Source organism: Schistosoma mansoni, chromosome 6 (genome assembly GCF_000237925.1).
Source record: "Schistosoma mansoni strain Puerto Rico chromosome 6, complete genome".
NCBI lineage: Eukaryota > Metazoa > Platyhelminthes > Trematoda > Strigeidida > Schistosomatidae > Schistosoma > Schistosoma mansoni.
In genome coordinates this window covers 10,422,756-10,445,983 of record NC_031500.1, presented here as the reverse complement: position 1 = coordinate 10,445,983, position 23,228 = coordinate 10,422,756, and the positions used below count along the sequence as shown (strand labels likewise).

Below are 23,228 nucleotides of genomic sequence, written 5' to 3'. Positions count from 1 at the left end.
ATGGTGGTCTAGCTTCAATTGACTCATGATCTCAACTATGAAAATACTGAAATCTCCACAAAAACTTCTGAATAAAGAGCCTGTTCCCTCAAGCTGTGCATATGTCAGTAAATACCGATCACTTTTAATTTCAAACATCAACAATCCAAAAACTCAGACTATTTCAAATAGAAATTTTTATTTCTTTTTCAAAAAAATCACCTCAGTATTGTATGAGTATAGAAGTTACTAAGATAGTTTAATATCTACTAAATCTTATCAGTAATACATTATAGCATCTCACATACAATTGAGTATGTTCATATCTAATTTGGTTAAGCCTTTTGTTAACTTATTTAACGGACAGAGTCATTCGCACAATAACAATCTATCTATACTAGTGTACCTTTATTATATGCGCTTGAGCATTGCTTACTGCCTAGGCATGTATTCATTCTGCTAGCCTTACTATTAATCGCTTAATTGATTCGATGATTCATTCATTTCCATTTGTATATATATATATATATATATACATCTTAATCCTGTTCATTGACGCGTTGACTCGCTAACTCATGTACTCGCGTACTCGCTTACTTGATCACTCGATCAATCGATCTTTCGGTATCTCATTCGACTCGCGCACTCACTCGTTTGCTTTACGGCACTACTCTTTCATGCTTGCTTGACGTGCCTGTAATTTTGGATATCTGTGTGTGGTCCAATAATAAACGCAATCAACACTTCGTATTCGCCTTCTAACTTATACACCGTTGGGACGTTATCGAGTAACGGTTATCAAGACGAAGCTTCAGGATAATATCGAATATCGACCATCACAACTTCATCAAGAATTTTAAATAGAACCTTAGTTATCTTAAAAAGATTTCTTATTATATACTTTTTTTCATTGTATCTCTTTGAAGCATGTGTTCAATGAAAGTTAACTAATGAACATTTACAACAAGCTCCAGGTTGATTATGACAGAGTAACCGGTTGACTGAAACTATTCTTCATATTATATAAAAGTTTTATTATTATTATTATTGTATTCCATTGCTAGCCACTTTCCATCTCCGCTTAGAATGCTTGTGAATTAAGGCTATATCGAGACAATTAACACAGTATGCAAATATGCCAATAAGAGATTGATCAATCGCAGTCCTAAACATCAATGGGAAGATTCAAGTAAACAATACCAAGTGTATTATTGTTATTATGATCAATCTATTCTAAAAATCAATAATCCCTGTAACGATTGATTTTGTACATAAAATTATTTGATCACGTAAATCAAATATAGACAGTGAATCATATGACAATAGAAAGTAGTTATATTCCATTAAATGTACAAGATTCAAAACCAGTTGTTTGAATACATAGCAATTAGATTCCAAGTGGAAGTACTTTCTAAATTGTTAAATTTGACTAGGTGATCTGATTTGTTAGTCGTAAAAAGTTAGATTGTTTGCTATTCAATAGGTTGATCATAAGTGTACCAAGTGAACATGTTTAATAAAGCTTAGAATGTATAACTATTTTGTTCGATCTTTTACAGATGAAGAAATGATTCATTCTGAAAAAGACGTCAATTTTGGATAGAAGATAGAATTATCTTATGATGCACAGGAAAAATTCTAAGCGATAACATTTGATCTCATGGCCAAAATCCAGGTGAGAAACAAATATGAGAGGACTATTATAACCATTCATTCAACCGAAGTCACCATCTACTTGCTTCTATAACTCTGAGAACCTATATGGTTTGAGGAGATTATCTCTCTAATTTTCGTAACAAAGCTTCTCACACAATATTGCTCTTCTTTTACCGCATACCTGGTTTGTCACTTGTAAGGGACTTGATTGTAACTGAATGGTACCACACAGTATAACATATAATTTTAGTTCAAAACAGATACATCGTAATACTAAATCCTGATTGTTACACTAAAAACCTCACCATGTATAGAGTACAATTTATCTTATAAGTTTTTTTAATCTAGTATCATTAATGCAAATATGACATGATTTTCACGTTCATTCAATCTTAGAAAATATGACACTAAGTGCTGGCTATAAAAATTACTACAGTAATAGTTGATGCTTTCTTTCTTTCTCATTAACAATCCCTTAATACAATTGAAAGACTACGACTAAAATCGTCTAGTCTAGAAATCTTATAAATCATAATGAAATGGATCTAGGATATATCCAAATAATCAATCAGTACTACTTACACAGTAGTAAGTTTACACATGAATAGAAAACTCATGGTCGAAAGTAAATATTGAAATCATTATAATCGTCATTTAAATAATTTGATAAATTTTATAGGGAAAAGAGGTCATTATATAGTGGATGTACGATGCTTCGTATACATAAAATGACAAAAGAATGATTTTACTCCCATTTTCATCCTGATACTTTCAAACTATACAAATGATAAAATAATCTTGTTTAATAAATGATCATATAACGTCAAATATGTCAAACTGTTTTTAACACTGTAAGCAAAGATGGATAATGGCTAGCAGTGGAATCCAGGACACACGTTTCGTCCTATTTGGGAGTCGTCAGCTGGCTGTACCTTCATCTCAGAGTTGATGTTCACTCTGGGACTCCTGATAGCCACTTGCTTGTGCAACGGGGTGAAGTTTAAATTCACTTAGTATTGTTTGTTTGAATCTCCTCATTGATGTTTAGGACTGCGACTGGTCAGTCTCTAATTGGCGTATGTGCATACTGTGCGTATTGCCTCGATATAGCCTTAATTCACAAGCATTGTAAGCAGAGATGGATAGTGGCTAGCAGTGGAATCCAGGACGCGCGTTTCGTCCTATTTGGGACTCGTCAGCTGGATGTACCTGCATCTCAGATTTGATGTATACTCTAGGACTCGAACCCAGTACCTTTCGCTTCGATACTCAGGTATTCTACACGTCTTCATTTAAAGAAGTGAAACCACATGGAAAGCTCAATATGTACCATTTTTGGGGGGTGAGTGTGTCATTTTGATTTTAATTTACTGGATTATGATTTATTGAGTCAGATTTGAATCATTATTGAGGATTACAGCAATGTATTAGTTGCTACTCAAAGACTCGGTAACATTTAGTGTATTTCTACTTAAAGAATTTGATGTAATTATTTATCTATCTAGATATAATATCCAAGGTTAAATTGCATTGATACATATGTTTAAAAACTAAAGGGGTATTAAAATCTCGTTAAAAGTATATACCATATTCATAAACTTGAGTAGCTTATTGACCACTCAGAAAAAACGCTATCCAGTTATAAAACAATGACAAGTTACAAAATACTACTGAAATAAAAGTATTAGTCTGAATTATCACATTCCTTGTTATAATGAAAAAAGGTTAAATTTATATATTAGGAACAAGGTTTATGTTATTGATGTGAACAGCGAAACAAGAAGCCTTAACAAACTAGGGAAGTTATTTCTGGGGACGTTATCTCATTTAATTCAAAGCTTGTATAATAGTAACATTTACTTTTGCCCCTAGTCTATTCTACAGATCATAAGCTTTCGTTTGATGTATGATTCGCTGCCATAGACTTTTCTGTTCCAAAACTATTGTCATTTAGACGTAATCTTTTGTACTCTATTTTCTACTGTAATCCTCCAGTTTTGGACATAATTGTAGTTTCCTAATTATTGTACGTTGTGGTTGGATTAGTCATCTATTTATTTATGTATCCTTTTACACTAATCTGAAATCGGGTGCCAGATCGGAATTTGGAATAAAGCGAGTAGTGTTCCAGTTGACTTGTTTTCTCGCTCGCGTGCCTGTCAGCCAATCACGTGGTAGAGCAGTTTTCGTCTCTATACCTCCACTTCGAACTCATGCATAGTAGCCTCAAGGTTAAGCCAGTTAGCCTATCGCGTCAAAGTCTTGATCTACATTAGACAAGTTATCCTTGGCACGAAAGTGGGTAAACAGATCAAGGACGTAACAGTTATGATTTATAATGATCACTTTACATAGTTTTCGTTTCCAACTAACATTCTTTATAATGTAAAAAAACCGTTTAAGGTTCAGTATTAAGAGTTAGGCTGGTGTTTTTAATTAGTTTCATAAATTAGGATTAGAGCTTTCATCATAAACTGATATCAGTTGTGATGCAATGAATTCTTACTCTTCTGTATATAAATGTAGGGAATTTAGAGTTCAGATTTTTTCACTAAACATTCTTGACTACTCATTGAATCATATCAATTACTTTCAAATATATTCTATCTTAGGAGCAGTTGTGTTTTGTAATTTAGCTTAAACACTGAAAAATTCACTTTTTGGTTACATAATAGATGTTCTAATTGATTTCCAACATTTTAAGAACCAATTATTGTCAACTTTCACTTTATATCAGAAGGGGTTTTTGTGGAGATTTAATATTTCCATAGTTGAAATCGAAACGGCCGTCTAGTGCTTCCAGGTTTTCTATGGTGGTCTAGCTTCAATTGACTCACGCTTTCAACTTCCACTTTGTTAATAATAACATAAAAAGTTATCTATCAATACACTTGGTCAAATCTTTACGTCTTCATCAGACTGAACTCGAACATAATATGATAATCTTCATATCACTCATTTAAATCACCTAATCATCTTAACATAACAATATGACTTTGTCTTAGTATCTGTCCTATCAGAAATGAATATCTTAGTAATATTATCATATGAATCATCAATGATTAAGATAAATAAAAGTAAACTTACCGTTTCTTCATTTGTTCTCGTCAAACTTTATCCACAAATTGTATTATCTTTTCTTCATAAATATATATATATATATATGCATGTGAAGAACAAGTAGGCAACGGGCTTCTAGATCTTTCGGCCTTACCGTATGAAAAAAAAATGCTAGACGAATAAAAACAAGTGATTCGTCATGTAGAAAATATTCATTAAATGTCTGTCTTACAGTTTGCCCTGTTCCTGTTTTTTTTTAATCGCTTTAATCTGATTGGTTAAAACATTCTATGTGGTAATCAACTCATTATCATAAATTAATTCGTGTTTAAGATTTTAGCTACTTGTTAGTAGTTAGATTATATTAAACAAAAGTTTCCCGATATCAAGATAAGTTGAAAAAAAATTTTAGGATAGAGAAATTTATTTCGAATCATTGAGACAATTAACAGTCGATATCACCTATTTAAAGTATTGCATCAAGTAAGTGAATAAACGTCTCGTCTTCGTGTAGGAAACCTCAACAATTTACATCTATACCCTAGTTAAAGATCAAATCCAGGATCTTCAAGTTTCTTGTAAAATGTTTGACTTCTCGACCACTGAACTCGCAACAAATAGTTCACATTTCTAAACTGAATAAGTTTTGGTATATTATAGAAATGACTTCTAGATTCAATAGTGAACAACTGACTCACACCGAACATAGATGAACTCCACGGATCATCTAATTCATCATAGCATAACTTGTAGATTCTGTTCGACATACATGAACTAGTTATTGTTAAACTCAACACTTGATTTTGATATCATAAGAAATATGATTAGAATTTGACTTAACTGAAGCATATTTCTTTACATTTATTAAACTTTTCAAAGGACGAAATTGGATTATTGAAATGATAGTAATCTAATGTAAGAACATTTACTCATTGTTCAGAGTTTCCACCATTGGGAATATTTTTCTTCAAAATACTATTAATTTCTAACTACATTTGCACTAACCATTTACAAATGCCTATTTTGACTGATATTAAGATATGCAACAACAATGTATGATGATTGTGTAGATCAATTTTAATTCCAGCATCGTTAATTTGATAAAGATAAAAAGGATTTATTATTATAAAGGATTTGATAATCCTGTATGAAATACAACGGCACTAGATTAGGCTGGAGACCTGATCGATGAATAGAATAATCGATTGGATAACATGACTGGGCACACTAGACCACACTGTCAACCAATATCAAAGTCAAAATCTTCAATACGAACGTCAAACCAGTCCTAATGTACGGAGCTGAAACGTGGAGAACTACTACAACCATTATCAAGAAGGTACTAGTATTTATAAACAGTTGTCTACGCAAAATACTAAACATTCACTGGCTATATACCATCAGCGACGGCCTTCTGTGGGACTTGGAATCCGGAAGGGAAGCAGAAAAGAGGACGGCCAAAGAACACATTACGTCGGGAAATGGAAGCAGATATGAAAAGGATGAATAGTAACTGGTAAGCATTATCAAGGACAGGATTGGATGGAGAATGCTGGTGGACGACCAATGCTACTCCACAAGGAGTAGCAGGTGTCAGTAAGTAAGCACACTAGACTACGAAACTAAATATAAGTTAATCAGATCACTAACCTAAATTACGTTATTCACAGACATACATTTCTGACCAACAACTGATAAGCAGGCTAAAGAGCTAGAACAATTTACTGACTCAAAGTACAATCACTCTACACGTATTAAACTTAGATTAGAAATTTCAAACGAATCTTTTAAATGTAAAAAGAAATACTGATTTATATTGCTCAGTAACCAATCATGAGTTATCATGTAACAATTATCGCTATTTTTCAACTATAACAACCAGGTCTTTTTGTGATGCAAAGGCTCATTCGTGTGTATACATTTTAAATTACAGATCAATTTCTTTTCGCTTCAACTACACGTGTGCACGTGTGCTTAGTGTGCTTGTAGAATATATTTTCTACGCCTCATCAAGACTTCTTGATTTAATTAGCAGGGCTTTGGACAACGGATTAAAATTAGCCTATCGTGTCCCTTTGTCATTGACCTTCGTTTATCATAACCAACGCTTTAACAATAAAACAGTCAATCAGTCAGTCACAACGTAGAACTTCGTATGTACGCTCATCGGTTCGAGTTGCCATACCACATTAACACAGAGATGCAGTTGTCGATTCAAATCCCATAATAGTAGAAGTAGTAAGAGTATAAACATTAATGTGAAAGATTAGTGTTTGAAGATATGATTAAAGGAGTATAATCCAGTGAAATAAATTTGGAAAGAGAAAAAAGATAAAGACATGAAGAATTCAGAAGATTAAAATTCGGCAGAGCACAAAGAGTGGATGCAACTTCACCATTGCAAACGATTTTGAGCCATGTCATTCAAGGTCTCTAACCATCGATCGTTATCATCTCGCGGAACTCAACCAGGTAGTCTACACCTACCAACATGTCTCAATCCACTTGTCAATGACTTCATGGATTTGTACCACATTTTGGTCTGACCGCCCCCTAACCTTCTTCCAACCTACTACTACACCATAAAGCAACAAAACAAGACAAATATTTTTTACAATTTCATTTATTCTGTTTGAGCATGGAGAAAAATATGTATGTTTATTTGGATCGAACTAAAACATCAGTAGAAAATATTAAACACAAAACAAAATGAAGATTATATAACTGAATAGAATTTTTCGAATTTTTTTTCCGTAATAAACAAACAAAATATAAAAAAATTGACTGGGAGTTAAAACAAAACAAAAAACGAAAACAAGCCAAAAGTCATAGTAATAATAATGATAATCAGATGAACAATAATCAATATATATAGTGTCAAAATAATCCAGGATACAAGTTGAAAAAGAAAGGGGGTATGTCTAAAACTATTCACTTTTATCATTGTTTTTTTTATGTAAGAGGGGGGAGAGGGATTAGTATTCAACTGTTTAATAACATGTATATGGTATATACACACACACGCATATATATTGTTGTAGGCAATTAATGTAAATCATATGACTAATGAGGATTGACAAGGAAAAAAAATAAGAGGGATTCAAACATACAAATACCCTCGTGATTAGATCATTTTTGTCTAGGAAAAAAAATCACAATTTTTGCTGTCTTTATTCTATTGTTGTCTATTAGTTTGGAAAACTTGGTTTAGGCGTGTGTGTATGTGTGTGTTTGTTTGGATGTAGATGCGTTTGACTGTCTAGACAACAATAAGATAGAAAACAAATCTTTGATCAAATGGAATGCCCAATAATCAGCTTTAAGAGAATGATGATGACAATGATGAGATGAGATTAATAAAAGAAAAAATAAAACGGATTTCCCAGTTGTTTTTCATTTATTTACAAAAAAACTGGACATTGTTTTCTTATGTGTTCACCAAATCGGATGCTTTTCTTTATTATCACTATTATTGAACCTATTGCATTCGTCATGGTATTAAGTGTTCAATCTTATTGAGTCCCATGTGATACTTGATGTAATAAATTTGCTAAATGAAGAAACCGTTTTTCAATTTCTGGATGTTTCAAAATTTTATTTATGGAATCGTAATATGTTGATCTAAGAAGAAGAGAAAAAAACAGATAAGTAACAGATGAAAAAACAAAACTGAATATAAATATATAGTGGTTAGCAGTGGAATCTAAGACACATCCTGGATTCCACTGCTAGCTACTATCTATCATTGCTTGTAATGCTTATGAATTAAGGCTATATCGAGACAATTAGCACAGTATGCACATAAGCCAATAAGAGACTGATCAGTTGTAGTCCTAAACATCAATGGGAAGATTCAAGTAAACAATAAGAAATGAATTTAAAACTGAACATAAGTTCATATGTATCAATGCCAAGATTGTACCTGATGGTTTACATAATCTAACAACAAACAATTCATGATACTACTCAGCCATCTTCTAGTGGCTTGATTTAAAAATAAACTACCACTTAATACATATATATGTCCGTTAAGCTGTTGAAAAGTCATCAAATTATATGGTTTTTATATAAATAAATGATAGTTTTGACTTATATAGAATTCTGAGAGATTTTCTTTCATTTCATATTTCCTCATTGACTTTCGCAGTTACCTGACTGTTTATTATCTCTTTTAGATTGTGTTACCAATAGAGACAATTGATTAAAACACTATACAAAAAGGATCATGTTAGAGAACACGAATTGGTTTATTTTTAACTAATCAGCGTATGTCCGGCGCTTTAACCGGGCCTGTGGACACAGTGAGTTCACCTAGTGAAGTTGGGAACCCTGATTCCAAACCAATTGTACACATGGGCTCCAGTATCCTGATGGAACAAATGGCGTATGAATCAATTATTGGTCACCGGCTACCATGGGACTGCATCTCCTTATGATGCTCCACTGCCTTGTGGGTTAGATCTTTAGGTCAAAGGCTCCGGGTGTGGCCTCCTAAGATAACCACCTGCTTCGGTCTGGGAACCCAGGCAGTATAATAGCCCCCACGCAAATCAAATGAGATTTGTGTGGCTCATATATATCTGGTGCTTCATTGTACCAATATTTATGTGTTCAAATAAATAAATAATCAGCATTAGTGGTTGAGCTAAGAATTGAAATGAAGCATCCAAGAAGACTAAGCAGAATAAGCAAAATTTCCATTTTCGATATTTAAATGTCATATGTGTTGTTATTTAAAACTTGTTCCATTACATGTATGATTTATGTAAACTTTAAATTTTTTTCTGAATCACTAACTTCTTGCTCTTTAATAGCATCCATGATTATTGTTTTTTAAAAAAGGTAATAAATATTCATGAAATCATGAGGCAATTGAAGCAAGACCACCATGGAAAACTTGGAAGCACTAGACAGCCGTTTTGACAACTGCATCTCTATGCTAATGTGGTATGACAACTCAAACTGATGTACGTACATACGAAGTTCTACGTTGTGACTGACTGACTAACTGACTGATAGTTGGCCAATACTTCCAGGTTTTCCATGATGATCTAACTTCAATGGACTCATAATTTCAACTATAAAAATTACTGAAATCTCCACCAAACCCCACTTACTTATTATTTTTATCATTTATAAATTCATAATTTTCTTCATTAGAACTTGTACTAGAATTCATTAATTGATTAGTATATGTGAAATTTTCATTTTTGGCTACAGTTTCATGAATTATATCAGTTAAATGATTAATAACATTATCATTATCATTTTTATTTTTGTTTTTATTTTTTATATTTTCTTGATTTATTAAAAATTTTTCAATATTTTTATCAACCCCCCTTTCATCATCCTCACCATCCTCATCCTTATTATTATTATTATTATGTTCATCGGTATATTTCATCATTTTTGTTTTTATATTTAATTGTGATTGAAATAAATTTAAAACTTCATCTAATAAATTAGCTAATTGTATAATAGTTCCATTATTTATCGATTTATTGATTGATTGATAATGATTATTAGTATTATATTGATTGGATAATAATTTATTAGTATGACTGATCTGTTGATTAGAACTAATTAAATTACCAAATGGTCGATGATGACGATGATGAGAAAGATGTGGAAAAGAATTATTATGATGATGCTGATCAGGATGCTGAGGAGGAGAAGAGGGAGGGGGTGGATTGGTATTATTAATTGTTTTTGGTGATGATGATGATGATAATAATAATAAATAAGAATTATTCGATTTTATATGGGATAATTGATTAGAATGATTATTGATTTGATATTTATACTGTTGTTTTGTAAAATATTGATATTTTTTTTTAAAAATTTTATTTGATTTTAATAAATGATGATCAATAAAAATTTTTTGGATTTTTTTCAATTTTATCGATTTATTATTGATTAAGAATGGTGGATTTGATATTATATTATCATTATTTTCTTTTGAATATTGATTATTATACTGATTAAATGGAACGCAAGAGATTGTGTATAATTTAGAGAAAAGAGAAAAAAGAAAAGAAAAATAAATACAATAACTAAAAAGGTATTTTTGAAAGTCATTCTGAACGATATAATATCTATATTATATAATAGTGAGTTATAGATTAGCGAAGATTAAACTATGGGTAACTTCTGCTCTGATACGGCCGAGAGTGAGGAGAGTCCGCTCTCCCTCTCGAAATGCTATCACATGGCCGCACCTATATAGTCTCTGTCAGGGAAGTCTTAATCACTGCCTTCTCACATCAGGGGTGTTGTTTACGAAATTGAGAGGACGAAAAGCGAATATTCGGCGCTTTCACATGGATGGTGGACACGGAAAGTTCACCTAGGGGAGTTGGAAAACTCTGATTACAAACCAATGGTGCACATGGGCTGGCTCTAGCATCCTGAGAGAACAAATGGCGTATGAATCAATCGTTGGTCACCGGCTACCATGGGACTGCATCTCCTCATGATGCTCCAGTACCTTGTGGATCAGACATTTAGGTCAAACTCCGGGTGTGGCCCCCTAAGGAAACCACCTGTTTCAGTTTGGGCACCTGGACAGTATCCCAGCTCTTACACAAATTAAATTAAATTTGTGTGGCGCATATATATCTGGTGCTTCCTTGTACCAATATTTATGTGCTTAAATAAATAAATAAATAATTTGAACGTAATCGGATAGTATAGTTATTGAAACACTGTAATATTTTATTATGGTCACTTTTCGTCATAAATAATGAATAGATCACCCATAAGTCTTTTATAAAAACAAGATTTATCGATCGTTGTTCGAACAGTAATGTTCTCTATCACGAAATCAAAAGACTTGATTTCATGAGTCCAACAACAAACGTCACTGTATTGGGAAAGAAAATGATATTAAACTTCAGTTCACTCTGTTCACAATTCTCACCATCACAGAAACAGTTTATTTCCTATACGAACTATTAAGTAACTAGATTACATATATATTTATATTTCTTTCATTATAAGATTTCATTTACCCTGTTGGTTACTATTTAATGATTTACTATTCTTAAGTCCAATTTATCAATTACAGTCTCTCATAATCACAACCAATTTTTTGACTTGATCTTGTATAATTGTTATTTTCTACTCTATGGCATAATGTGATCCGGTTGCCCTGTATATAAATTAAGTATGTTTCAAATATCTGATTCATACAATGGGAGCTGTTATTGGCGTTCTGGACTCAACAGTTAGGGCTATGGAGGAAAAAGCATCAATAAGGATACTAGGCTGTTCATTACTGGTCAATACGTTCTTGTTGTGGTACAATGTTAAGATTGTATAAGTCGTCCTCTGATAGGCTAGCTTATCACTCATTACAACTAGACCCTGTACAGCTCAGAGAACTGAATAACGTTAAAAGTCACTAACTAAACTATAAATCTCTGTCTTTTAGAGAATTACCATTATTATTATTGGTAATAATAGTATTACTGTAGTGAACAAGAACACAAGTGAAGACAATCGGATATGATTCAAACACAAATTACACAACATCTTAGTCAAATCTGAGAAGCATACAGTGAATTCTTCATTTGCAAAATTTCAATCAACTATCTCAGACTTGATTGTCCTTTTGTTTTCACATCAATCACTCTCTATTCTTATTTTCTTTTCCTCGATCTTATTAACCTTCTACCATCAGACATTTCATTTTCAATTGATGATACATACTACTTATATCTATTGAAATCAGTAGTACATACCACATTACTAATAATTATATAAAAACTTTTAATATTAATAATTACTTTGAAATCTTCTTACCTTATTTGGACATTTTGATTTTAAAAATTTCACAGGTCTTGAATAAAGTTGATTATGATTGGTGTATTCATTGACAAATTGTAGTTTTACAGGAAAATGTTTGAAGGAACAATCATTATTATTATTATTATTATTATTAGTAGTAGTAGTAGTAGTAGTAGTATTACTAATACACGTCGTCAATGGAACCATTAATCGTTGATAATGTTTCATATAGATATGAAATATGATAGATTTCCATGAATTCAATCTAGCTGAACAAAATTTACATCCAAATTTTATGAGTAGTCTATTTCTTCTTAGAAGACAAGATGATTTTGGTTTATTCATTTTCAGAGGGCTTTTTGAAAGATTCACTGACATCATTGAATTGTTAGTAGCTAAATTAAGTGGACTACATTCAAAAGATAAGGGAAATTTATTGTCTTGAAAATGATTATTCATAGTATAATCAGTGTTTATTTGTTCATCAATTTTATGCGAAAATTGTTTAGATGTTGAGGAAGATGATGATGATGATGTTGATGACGAGGAGGAGGAGGAAGAGGAGGATGACGATGAAACAGGCAAATCGACAATACCTTCACCAACTGATAATGATACAGGAGATAGATTAACATTTGATTCAGATGAACTACAAAAACTTGGTTCACATTTAATTGTTAAATCGGTAAAACGATGATGATGATTATGATGTTGACGTCTTCGATTTTTATATTGATGTATAGTTCGTCTAGCTTCTTCTAAACTTAATGTTTGTACTTCACCATTTCCATTGTGAATTTGTTTTATATGTTTGCCAACATCCCATTTCCAATTACTTCTGTATAAATAAGGTTAAATAGGAAAAAACATGTTACATAAACAAATTGAGATTTTAAAATCTTCAAGTTACAAATTTTGTGATATATCAGCCTTTACCCCCCCCCAATACGGATTACTTTAGATCTGCTCAAAATATTCCAGAAACTTCTGATGATTCAAAATTTCCAACTATTTGAGTGTTTCATGTTTTTGCTGAATTGAGTAAATAGATAATTTTCTCAAATTTAATTTATTAGTAATCATTCAACACGGAATAAGTGGTCTACAGAAAAAAATAATACGCTGGACATATTCGATAATTTTATCAACATAGACGGTTGATAGCCGGTCTTGTGTCATCCTTTTAGTTTTCATTGTTTATTTATCTATTTAAACACATAAATATTAGTTCAAAAAAGCACCAGATATATATGCGCCACACAAATCTCATTTGGTTTGTGTGACGGCTGTGATACTGCTCAAGTGCCCAAACTGAAGCAGGTAGTTTTCTTCGGGGGTCTTTGACTTAAAGGTCTGATCCACAAGGCAATGGAGCATCGTGAGGAGATGCAGTCCCATAGTAGTCGGTGACCAACGATTGATTCATACGCCATTTGTTCCCTCAGGATGCTGGAGACCATGTCATTATGCCTTCAGTCACAACTATCAATAGAGTTGTTGTTAAGTTTCACACACAATCCTTTGATATAGATTAGTCAGTGTATATACTAAATGAATGAATAAACCAATTCAATCAATAATTTCAATACAAAATTAAAAAAAAACAGTAGATTATCTCACCTATGACCACAAACAGAACATTTAAATGGTCTGTAATAACCTTCACCAGTATTTGTTGTAATCGTGGTAGTAGCAGCAGAATTAGTAGTAGTAGTACTAGTAGTTGCAGTCAATCCAACACAAGTTATCCATGAACTAGAATTCGTTGATATATCTGAATTTGTTTCAGTTAAATATCGATTACGAGATAATTTCATTCGATTCATATATTCATTATAAGTGCTTTTAGCATCTTCTAAATCTAATGTAATTGTTATAATGTTTGTACGTTCTGGATGTGCAACCTATCGAAAAAAGATAATAGAAGTGAATATAATATGGAGCAATTACTTATCAGTTGAAAGTGTGAGTCAATTGAAGCTAGAGCATCAGGGAAAACCTGGAATCATTGCTTTAAGGCTGTTTCGTTCTATTGTGGAACTCCTCAGCAGCGCGCATCCACGACCTCGTCTCGCGAGATTCGAACCCTAAATCTACCAGTTTCACGCCAGGGCACTTAACTGATAGACCACTGAGCACTGCTGAGGAGTCCCACAATAGGATGAAATGGCCGTCCAATACATCAAGGTTTTCCCTGGTGGTCTAGCTTCAATTGACTCACGCTTTTCAACTATGAAAATACTAAATCTCCACAAAACCCCCTCTGATAATCATTATTATATATTAGCTTGTGCAGTTAGTAATCATGAATGCATGTCACTAAATATCATCAACTGGGATACCGATTTACGTTGTGATTGTATTCATTTAAGACCAGATGTGTTGACGCACAATAGTTTGCATTTGCAACAACCATTCATCGTAAACGATAATAACTCGTTTCATTCACATGATGGCTGAATTTTACCTGTCATGAGTTGAAGCTGCCTATTGACCACATTCTATGACCATTAGACGAGTATGTTAATTGTAACTGATATCAATTCATAACAAATACCTATAAATTCTGTACATTTCAGTTCCTCCTAATCTGATTTCTTTTTGTGTATTAGTTATATTACTAATTAATTTAAAGTAACTAATTTTAATTTCTATCATTTTTGAGCATAAAGTGTGTTTCTAAGCCAGAACATGAACTTGTGGCATTCGATCATTCGAACAATTTAACTGTTATTTTCAATCCTTGTGTATTCACAAAACATTTGTTTTTTCGCAAGAACTGACACTTTTTGTCCTCTTCATTTGATTTTTGATCTACATTATGTTATTAACGCAGAGGCTGTTATATAGCTTAGCGTATATTTTGCAAGAGATTCTCACATAATGCCATTAAGTACTTTAACAAATCACTACATGCACATGAATATATAAACTTACTTTAATGTGTTTATTAATGTCCCATTTCCAATTTGATCGATGACCACAACCTGAACATTGAAATCGTTTCCATTGTTCTTCTTTGTTATTAATATTACTGTTAGTAGTACTATTATTATTACTTATATTAGTACCGGTACAAGTAGAATTATTTACATCTAACTGACTATTAAATAAACTAGTGACTGGTGCAGATTTACGTCCTGTATTAGTTTTAGTTAATAAACGATGAGATTCTTTTCTTCTACCTGGAGTAAAAAATCGATTAACTTGTAACTGATGTCTTGGTTGATTTTGAATTTGTAAACTATTTGATAACTCCAATGAATCAATACTCGATGGTACAGACCAATCTGATGGAGACTTCATATTTTCCAAATTCATTGATAAATGACTATTTCTTAATTTATTATGTTTAGTAAAATCAATACTTAAATTTTCATTCATTTGTGATTGAACTGTTGTTGTAACCGATGATGGTAATAATCCAGGTAATTGATGATTTGCAATTGATCTAAACATTGTATGATATGGTGTATTAGAGGTAGCCATTGTAGTACTAGTAACAGTAGTAGTAGTCGTAGTACCATTAAGTGTTGTAATCGAAGCAGTTATCGTCCTAGTAATTTGTGTTACATTATTATTATTATTACTAGGCGAAAGGTTTATCGGTATCGTGGCTGTTATAGGTGATGTCATGTTGATAATATCATCAGGATACGTTGTTACTCTTCCACGTGTATCATAAGGTATAGGTGAATCCTTGTTTTGTTCCGACTGTTGTTGTTGCTTTAATTCGTGATACCTTTGACTGTGTTGTTGTTGTTGCCATGTTTGCAGGAGGCCAGTCATTAAAACCTGTTGTTGAATATTGAATAGTAAATTAATTGTTGGATTTGATGAATTATTTTTCAATGGGTCAGAAATTAATGAACCAATTGTATACGGTGATATCATTGATGTATTATTATCATTAGTAGTATTAGTAGTAATACTATGTGTAATATTCTGTTGTGAATTAGATAAAATAGGATAATGAAATCTTGTATCCGACAATGTATTGTCAGTCGTAATACTAGATGTTATGGTTTTTGTTGTTGTTGTGGTGGTGGTGGTGGGGGTAAAACATTTTGTTATTGAATAAATACTATTGCTTAATTCTGTAGAAAAATTCGGATAAGCATAATGATAATTGTTTCCGAATGAAATTTTTGGCATTAATTCCGATGATAATGATGACGAGGATGAACATGTGTTTGTAAGTAATATAGGGTTCTATTTTATTCATCGATTGAATAGAAAGTAGATGGTGTAAATGAAGGAAAGGAGGCAGGAAATAAAAAGAAAAACATGATTAGTTCATTGACGAAATCAATATAATATAACACCATGCATTTATGTGAGAAAAAATTGTTTATACTCATGCTTAAGTAAGTGAGTTTTTCATACTAATATTTATTCAGTAAAGCATTACATGCATGTCAAATATTTCATGCAACTACTAGACATCAGTGTGCATTGCATACATGACAAACTTAGTTATACAAATGCTGGCTTGTTATTCACTCTGATAACTGATTTTTACACATCCACAAGTATCACATTTCAACCTGAACCCCAAGGTGTCTATAAAATATATAATGTGAAAATTAAACTACTTATTATTTGTTAGTAGTTAATGTTAGAGATATTAAGAAAACTAAACGAGGCACAGTTGAAATATCATACAAATTAGAAATGAGATGCATTTTAAGAAAATATTCGTCATACAAACCTTTTAGGTCACTTTTTTAGGAACTTTCGACTATCAACCTACACATTTTTGACTATTAAGAAGGTCCAATTAAGGGTCATCAGAATTGATCAACAACGAATTTGTGAGCGTTTTTAAGTGAATATTAATAGAGGAGTTAGAAAGAATTTAGAATGTTGATCAAAAGTTTCTTGGTAACTTCTAATTTATTTCATATGAATGATCTGAATTGTTTTATGGAATATTTTCACTTTTCACTTTTGAACATTGGATCCTGAATTTTCTATAAACACGCTGGTTGAAAAATGAATATCGCATAAATCAGAACTAGTATATACAAAGACTTTCTAAGAGAATTTAAGAACATTCGAAAGTTCTGAAGATTGTACACTTACTGAACATTGAAGATACATTGGATAATCTAAGCTTATAATACCCTATGTAATATTGTGTTGGTTCGTGTGTGTGTGTGTGTTTTGTTTATGTAACAATCACTATGTTAATATTCATATGAAAAAGTGTACTATACAAAAGTTATCAACAACACAACAGAACAGATTCGTGCGAGGATAAATAAAAATAAAAGTATAGTGGGTTTTATCACTACAAAAAAGCCGTTAGAATATTTACAACAATAAATGAAAAATAGACAACATTCAAACAAAGATTACGCACGTACTACTTATGACACACAGTAGTAGTAGTAGTAGTAGTAGTATGATTAATGTTATAAACACTTTTTATTGCATGTAAATACTGTTATTAGGATGATTATTAATGTTTCAATAGTTAGTAATGTGATATACATTATATATATAGATAAACAATAAAAATAAATACAACTGACTTGTTCTGATAATTATAATTAGCTCCTGAAAGTTGAAATAAACATTTTTACAGTAAATAAACAAAAAAAATATTTTTTTAATTTTTTTTGTGTATCATCAAACATCAACACAATTTGTTATTCATGTAAGTTTGTTTTTTCCGTCGTCTATCCGGGTAACATGTTCAGAAATGGTGAGATATATATTGAATGTTATTACCGAATAAATTAATATAGTATCAATGTGTTGATTTAAAGTTGAAACTGAAATCATATGTAATTTCCTTTCTTATGAAATATTTATTTTCAGAAGGGGGTATAGTGGAGATTTTAGTAATTCTATATAGTTGAAATCATGAATCAATTGAAACTAGACCAACATGGAAAACCTGAAAGAACTGGACGGCCATTTTGTCCTAGTGTAGGACTCCTTATCGTGACTGATAGGTTCTGGGTTCGAATCTCACGAGGCGGGATCGTGGATGCGTACAACTGAGGAGTCCTACAATAGGACGAAACGGCAGTCCATTGCTTTCAGGTTTTCTATGGTGGTCTAGCTTCAATTGACTCATGATTTCAACTATAAATATACTAAAATCTCCACAATACCCCCTCTGAATGTTGGTTTGTTGTAATGCATGTGATGCAGTGTAGTGGTTTGAAGTGAGGACGAGTTGACCAGCCTGGCTAGCAAGAAGGCACCAAACAGATATGCTCCACATAAACCAGTCGATTTGTTTCAAGGCTTAAATACTAACAGGGTGCCCAGATCGAAGCAGGTAGTTACCTTAGAGGGCCACACCACGAGCCTTGGACCAGAAAGTCTGATCCTTAAGGCAGGGAAGTAACATTGGGAGATACAGTCCCATGGTAGCCCGTCACCAACAATGTGCACCATTGGTTTGGAATCAGGGTTTCCCATCTCCCTTACATGGATCCTCTATATCCACAAACCCGGTTGAAGCATAGGACACTTGCTTTTCGTCTTCTCAATTTTGTAAACAACAGTAATGCCGCGAGAAAGAAGTGAGTAGGACTTCCCTGACAGTGTTTGTATACGTGTGGCCATGTGAGACTATTTCTAAATGGGAACTGACTCTACCCACTCTCGATTGTACCAGGGCATTTGAACTATACATTTCTTTATTATTATGAATGCCAGCCTACTTTAAACCGATGTCACTGAAGTGAGGTTTCCAAATTTGAAATTGTTCAGTTGAACGAATTAACCATTACTCTGAAGTGTTTTTTAATCTGTTAAACATACATAGCTATTCTTTTTGTTTCATTCCGTTATAGAGTAAATCGAGTAGGATTAGTTTTAAATCAACAATTGGTGTTTGTATTTATCAAATAACTTTGTGGAATATTCAGTTTTTCTTACTTTTCAACATATGGTTGTAAAGATAGTTGAATTTTAAAGAGATCACGAACCTATCCAATGATTGAAAATCTGGAAACATAATACCGGCCTTTCACATTAGTATGGGACTCTTTTACAGTGTGTATCAATGATCCTCGGCCGTACGACCGAATACCTTATTCCAAGACTACAGAGCTGGGATCCGGCGGTTTCCAAGTCTAACTTCAATCAATCCATGATAGTTGCATGATATTGTGTTTAACAAAATCTAGAGTTTATATTGACATTTTCAACTTGTAAAACCTGAGATGCTTTTTTTGATTACTTTAAAAGACCTTAATGAGTTGCATTGATCAATACAAGAATAAGAACTTAATATTACCATCTTTTCACCACCGAACGAGATTCATTGTGTCCAAAGAATGAAATTTATCTGCACTGAATGTTAACTAACTCATACACCAAGTATGTCGTTTAATTACCCAAGCTGAGAGCAACACTTCTTATGTCAAAGCTTATGATACTTTTCAGCTATCTAAAACGAAGTAGGTGGGATATGATCTGAATTATAGATCTACTCTTCAAAAGTTGAATGCTTCATTCACTAACCCTCCACTTTACTCATTTGAAAAGGTATTAGTTTTAAAAAGTCCGGAGTGCCAAAAAAATCAATGTCTTACGTATGCAATGACAAATTTTCCACAGTAAGTATCTGAATAATCAATCCCAAATATAAAACAATGATAATTTATTATTATCACGTTAGTTAAACAGGTTTTGCTAAACTTTGGTTTAATTTATCAGTCGTACTTGTCATAGATTGATTTCAGTAGAAAAACCACTAGACACAAAGGAGCGGAGGACAGGCTGTTCCTTTTATTTTTTAATACATTTTATGAGTATATCTTAATTTTAGATCTTCAGGTCTCTCACAAAATATCCAATAATCAGAACCATCCGATTGTTTAGTTTACAACAAGTGATTAAACCTGAGATTAAAGCATTGGATTCCGAAATATTAGTTCTACTGGGTAATCACTCAATGTTAAAACCAGACGATCCTAAATTCAATCCCTGATGTGGTTGTAGACAAACATTACTGATAAGTTCTATTCTAAGATGTTCATATATATCTACTTCTCAATAGCTCCTCAATAGCTCCTTTTTGAATAATACAATTTACAAATATGATGATTATGATTATAAATTACGATTACAAAAAAAACAGTTAATTTTACCTTGATTTCATCTTGTTTATGAGAATATCCAATTGAAAGATCAATTGGTAATGAATCATTCACTAATAATATATTATCATCATTTTGTATCATTGAAGAATTCTTAGACGGTGATGTTGATGATGATGACGACAACGACGACGACGACGATTGTTTAATAGATGAATATGCAATTAAATTTAAAGGATCATTTGAAGTCATTTGAATTTCTGGTAATTTTAATGAAATTCCAGATAAGCATGATAAATGTGATGATGATGTTAATGATGTTGATGATGTCATCATTGTTGATGTAATCTGTGGTTGAGTGAATACTGTTAATTGTTGTGTTAATGGAATCAATGAAACAATTGATGATTGAGCTGGTAAAATACATGATTGTATATTTGAAGAACATAATTGAGAATTGATGAATGAAGTCATAGGTAAAGATGATGACGATGTTGATGTCGATGATGAATACATTGTTAAAGAGATTGGCATTGATTCAATAGATGTATTCATATATTGTTCATTTATTGTTCCAATATCATTATTGATTATTGTTATTGGTAATTGATTACCACTATTTGGATGTTGTTTTTTTAAATGTTTAGTAATATCCCATTTATAATTACTACGTTGTCCACATATTGGACATTTAAATTGTTTTAAATTGATATGACTAGCCATATGATTTTTAAATTTACTTTGATTTTGTGCATGATATGAACATATATTACAGATTAGATTATTATTATTATTATCAATGGTTGACATTGGTGATAGATAATTAGGCATCATAGTTGTAGATAAGGTATTAGTATGATTTATAGTACTACTATTCATATTATTAGTAGTATGAGTAGTGATATTATTGATAGGATCCATACTATTCATTGGATAATTAGACTTCAATGAATGTTTACGTGAATATGATTTAAGAATTGAATCAAGTTTATCATCACCTTCATTGGAACTATGATCTGAATTCTCAACATCGATACTGAAACTATTATTACTACTATTACTATTATAATTAGCGGTAGTAGTAGTAGTGGCAGTGGCAGTGGCAGTGGCAGTGGTGGTAGTAGTAGTAGTAGTAGTAATCATAATATTTTCTTCTTCATCATCATCAATGTGTAAACAATTATATCGATCACTTGTATTATCCCCTTCACTACTTTCTGTTGTTATATCAAATTGTGAAATAGTTTGTCCACAACTACTAGTTAATGATGATGCTGCCGCTGCTGCTGCTACTGCTGATGTTCTTGTACCAGCATTATTTTTAAATTGTGACATAATTTTAATTAATTCTGTTTCACATGTAAAACGTTCTCTATGATGTGATTCCATATGACGTTTTAAATCACCTTTCCATGCACTACGATATGGACAAAAAACACATATGAATGGTTTAACACCCCAATGTAATCGCATATGACGATTTAATTCACTTTGATATTTTGCTACATATTTACAATGACTACAACAAAAACTTCCAGCTTTACCATTACGTGCATTTTCACGTGATTTTTGCATTCCATGTACAGAGCGTAAATGTTCTGTTAGATCACCATGCCATGGAAATGTTGTTGGACAAATGTTACATCTAATTGAGCAGAGGAATGAGGAGAAAAGCAAAAAGAATACAGGTTTAATTTAACAGCGAAGACATGACAACTTAGCTATTATAAATATAAGAAAATCCGTGATAAATAAGTGGAGTTCAGGAAGAGCCTTGCTTTAGTATTGATAAGCTTAACAGGCAATCAGTTCAATTCACCTCGTTACTCCATAGATAATCACTTTATAATATTTCACAAACTTCTGTCGATATTCAAAAAAATAGGATAACATCACTTGAGGCTCGTTCAGTTTATTGACTTATTCAGCTAGCCACAACTCTACATTTTTCATAGTTTAATTTCACTAGCTGATCTTAGCTATCCCACTACTGGAAGCCTGTAATCACTGAATAGCTGTTTCATCTTAGAGTTGTACTCCTTAGAAGTGCACACTCACGATCCTTCAACCGGTAAATGGACTCACGATCTTAAGCCTCGCACTCGAACGCTTAACTTCTAGACTATTGAAGCAGGGACCCAACATTGTAAGTAGTCTAACTTCAGTTGATTCACGATATTGCGTGACCATCTTCCACTGCTTGTGGTGGATCAGTGTTTCACATCCGTTACTAGTAGAGTTCAGCCACGTCGGGTATGAGACTGAGGTTCGATCGGTAGGTGCAACGTCATAAGCGCACACTTCTGAAGGGTCCCATATTAATCCATGAAAAGAAATGATATTTGTAAGATAATTGTAATTTGATGGGTAGGAATTTTATGGAATAAAGATTTACCGATGAATCTTGCGTCGATTTCTTATATTTTTAATAACCATTACCGATTGTATACATTTAAGAAACTGAATTTTATTCTGGTGAATTACAAAAATTACTGATGAATAGTAAACACTTGTATTATCAGCAGCAATTTTGTACACTTACAACCAATGTTACAGATTGAAGCTAGGCATGTGTGCGAATAAACAAAGATGGACAGTGGCTAGTAGTGGAATTCAGGACATGCATTTCGTCCTATTTGGAACTTGTCAGCTGGATGTACCTGCATCTCAGATTTGATG

The 23,228-nt window shown here is 32.3% G+C and overlaps 2 protein-coding genes across 2 annotated transcripts in view; both read right to left on the bottom strand.

Moving 5' to 3' along the window:
* The window catches only part of Smp_127000.1 (putative cationic amino acid transporter), a gene marked incomplete at both ends in the record, with an annotated part of 46,219 nt that extends 29,581 nt beyond the window's left edge, over positions 1-16,638 (bottom strand). Inside the window, 3 exons of the mRNA XM_018798221.1 lie at positions 13,080-13,321; positions 14,104-14,387; positions 15,421-16,638. Coding sequence (XP_018653184.1) covers positions 13,080-13,321; positions 14,104-14,387; positions 15,421-16,638 — 1,744 coding nt within the window. The remainder of the gene's footprint in view (positions 1-13,079; positions 13,322-14,103; positions 14,388-15,420) is intronic.
* Positions 16,639-20,513: 3,875 nt separating this feature from the next.
* On the bottom strand, positions 20,514-22,022 carry Smp_181630 (hypothetical protein; the record flags this gene model as incomplete). Its single annotated transcript, XM_018798219.1, has 1 exon — positions 20,514-22,022. One exon carries the CDS (start codon positions 22,020-22,022, stop codon positions 20,514-20,516), a length of 1,509 nt encoding a protein of 502 aa, XP_018653183.1.
* Positions 22,023-23,228: the final 1,206 nt, after the last annotated feature.